The sequence below is a fragment of the Dreissena polymorpha genome, chromosome 9, assembly GCF_020536995.1.
Source record: "Dreissena polymorpha isolate Duluth1 chromosome 9, UMN_Dpol_1.0, whole genome shotgun sequence".
Classification (NCBI taxonomy): Eukaryota; Metazoa; Mollusca; class Bivalvia; order Myida; family Dreissenidae; genus Dreissena; species Dreissena polymorpha.
In genome coordinates this window covers 53,181,529-53,184,017 of record NC_068363.1, presented here as the reverse complement: position 1 = coordinate 53,184,017, position 2,489 = coordinate 53,181,529, and the positions used below count along the sequence as shown (strand labels likewise).

At 34.2% G+C, this 2,489-nt stretch overlaps 1 protein-coding gene across 2 annotated transcripts; it reads left to right on the top strand.

Moving 5' to 3' along the window:
• The first annotated feature begins 382 nt into the window (after positions 1-382).
• On the top strand, positions 383-2,489 carry LOC127845048 (uncharacterized). 2 transcript variants are annotated; one of them, XM_052375670.1, is made up of 4 exons: positions 383-450; positions 1,029-1,124; positions 1,362-1,559; positions 1,765-2,489. In XM_052375670.1, exons 1-4 carry the CDS (start codon positions 418-420, stop codon positions 1,786-1,788), a joined length of 351 nt encoding a protein of 116 aa, XP_052231630.1. In that variant the 5' UTR covers positions 383-417; the 3' UTR covers positions 1,789-2,489. The 2 variants fall into 2 exon arrangements, with proteins under 2 accessions (XP_052231630.1, XP_052231629.1); XM_052375669.1 differs by lacking the exon at positions 1,765-2,489 and having other exon boundaries at positions 1,362-1,654.

Sequence of the window (2,489 nt, the reverse complement as noted above, 5' to 3'; positions counted from 1 at the left end):
ATTCCAAAAATCTGATGCAATATGCACCCTTCTACCATGAGTAACATTGATGGTAGGCTTCCACCATACGGAAATGGCAGGCTCTTATAAACCTCTATGTACCCTTATTATGTATATAGAGTTTATTCTAATACAGAAATTTAAAGGGGCCTTTTCACAGTTTATACCATAAATTTACGTGTGGTCTGTTTGTTATTAAATATCTTATAGAAATGAAGATTACGCACTTTTTACCGATACATATCCCATTGTTAGTAGTTAAAAACACCTTTTATAACCGTCTCGTACATCCACCTTATCAGCGGCGAGGAGTTTTCCCGTCTAAAAATAAAAGCGCACTGTACACTAATGTTACATGCTGGTCTAAATTTAAACACGTCACGTGACGTTCTATTCACAACAACAACATCAACAACTATGGCGGAACGTGAGTCGTCAAACGCGGAAGAAGTAAGTAAAAACGTGTTTTATAACGTCCATCTGAAGTGTACGTTGTTGTTTTTTCGATAGCAGGTTAAAATGTTGAATGAATCACATAATTATACGATATTCTTACTTAAATGTATGCATATAAAGCAAACAAAGCGTCAATACTTGACTCGCTTTATTGTTAGAGTTTAGCTACGTCTAGAGACAAAGAAACAACGCCGAGCTTACTTTATAATAACCTCTTGTATTAGCGTGAACAATTATGATTCATCACCAGTTGCAGTAGAGAACTGTTATTTTATTATTTAAAACAATTGTACTTTTTTTTTTACTATTCTCATAATTGACAACTTGAAATTATCAAAAACGCTGAATTATCAAAGTATTTTAGAAAAAAATATGTTTAGATAATTTTGATAGTCATTGCAACGGATGCATGTATCCTTCCTGATTGCTGTAAAAGGCCAATAATATACCAGACATTTTCAGCCTTTTCACATTTAACGAGTCTCCTCAAGATTATATCGTCCCTTATGATGAAGATAACATATATTACAAGAAAATGAATAATAATAATATACTTTTACTTTTTTAACTAGGCTGCAAATGTTGTTACTCAAAGGAGAAGTAAAAGAAAAAGGGTCATACCAAGAAAATCACTGGATTTTGTAACTTTGCAGCAACAGGCAGATGAGGTATGACTGTGTGGCATCATTTTCCTTTTTTTCAGTTTTTATCATTTAACTTGGATAATATATATATATATATATATATATATATATATATATATAATTTATTTATATTTATGTTTGATGTTGCTAAAAAGATACATATTTATGGGATTTGGAAAATAATGTTGAAACAGAACAAAACACAGTTTATCACCTTAATTGTTGCTATACAACACAATACAATATCTGTATCCAAAACAGGATTCATCGACTTCAACTCCTGCAAGTGAAGAGTCAGATAGGCCAGTGGCTGCTGGCAAAGGAAAGAAGAGAGTTTCTGTGGCTTCCAAAGCACGTGGTGGCAAAAGAGGAAGTAGAAAGACAAGGGGGCGATGTTTTGAAGGAGACGAGGAAGAAAGGCTTGTGCTTCTGCATGAGCAGAGGAAAAAACAGGCGGATGTAAGTTTGAATTGTAAACAGTGCTCTAACACTACGTTTTGTGTTAATTAAAATTTTACAAAAAACTCTCAAAGATAATAAAAATGGTTTCATGATCTATTAGTTGTTCTTTATGGCATTTCAACTAACAAGATAATTGTAATCTAATTATTCGAAACATATTGTTTTTGTTTATTTTGTTTACGTGCACAAATATGTTTTCTAGGATACTAGAGTTGCGACACCTTAAGGGTTTCGCGTGATGGAATGAGTGGGAACTAAAAAAATGTGGGTTCGAAAATTTTGGGAAAGAAAATGTGGGAACGAAAAGGCACGACACGACACGATGAGCTGGCTATGACAATACCTCAGGTATTCTCCGAAAACAGCCGAGCGCATATGCATAAGTCAGTGAGTAATACTCAACAAGACTATTGTCAAGCAAATTTGTCCCCTACCGGCTCCGCCATTGTCAGAATTTATTTTATTTTTTTATTTATTGCCATAGAAACCAGAATTTTTGACGTAGGAACAAAATGAAATCACGTGCATAATGTTCTTATTGCCATCTATCCATGTTTCAAGTTTCATGAAAAAATATTAAGAACTTTAAAAGTTATCGCAGGATTCAGAAAAGTGTGACAGACTGACTGACTGACGGACACAGAGCACAAACCATAAATCCCCTCCGGTGAAACCGGATGTGGACTAATAAAAGCTACGCACGGCGTATAAAATCAGAACCACTGGGTCGAATCTGCTGAAACTTGGCCACATTATAGATTATAGTCCAAATTAACAAGCTACAGAATGAGCGTTTTTGGACCAGACAGCGTAAAACATCAACCAATAATGGACAGCACAAAATGGGTAATTTTGTACAAAAAATGTAAACTTTGAGTGGCATTTAATGACCTTTAGACATCAGAAAGTTGCAAATTTTTAATACAT

Bases quoted from the DNA above. Each gene is read 5' to 3' on its own strand.
- LOC127845048 (XM_052375669.1), top strand. From the start codon at position 418: ATGGCGGAACGTGAGTCGTCAAACGCGGAAGAA. The intron at 451-1,028 runs GTAAGTAAAAAC...TTTTTTAACTAG, and splicing joins AGTCGTCAAACGCGGAAGAA to GCTGCAAATGTTGTTACTCA. The intron at 1,125-1,361 runs GTATGACTGTGT...TATCCAAAACAG, and splicing joins TGCAGCAACAGGCAGATGAG to GATTCATCGACTTCAACTCC.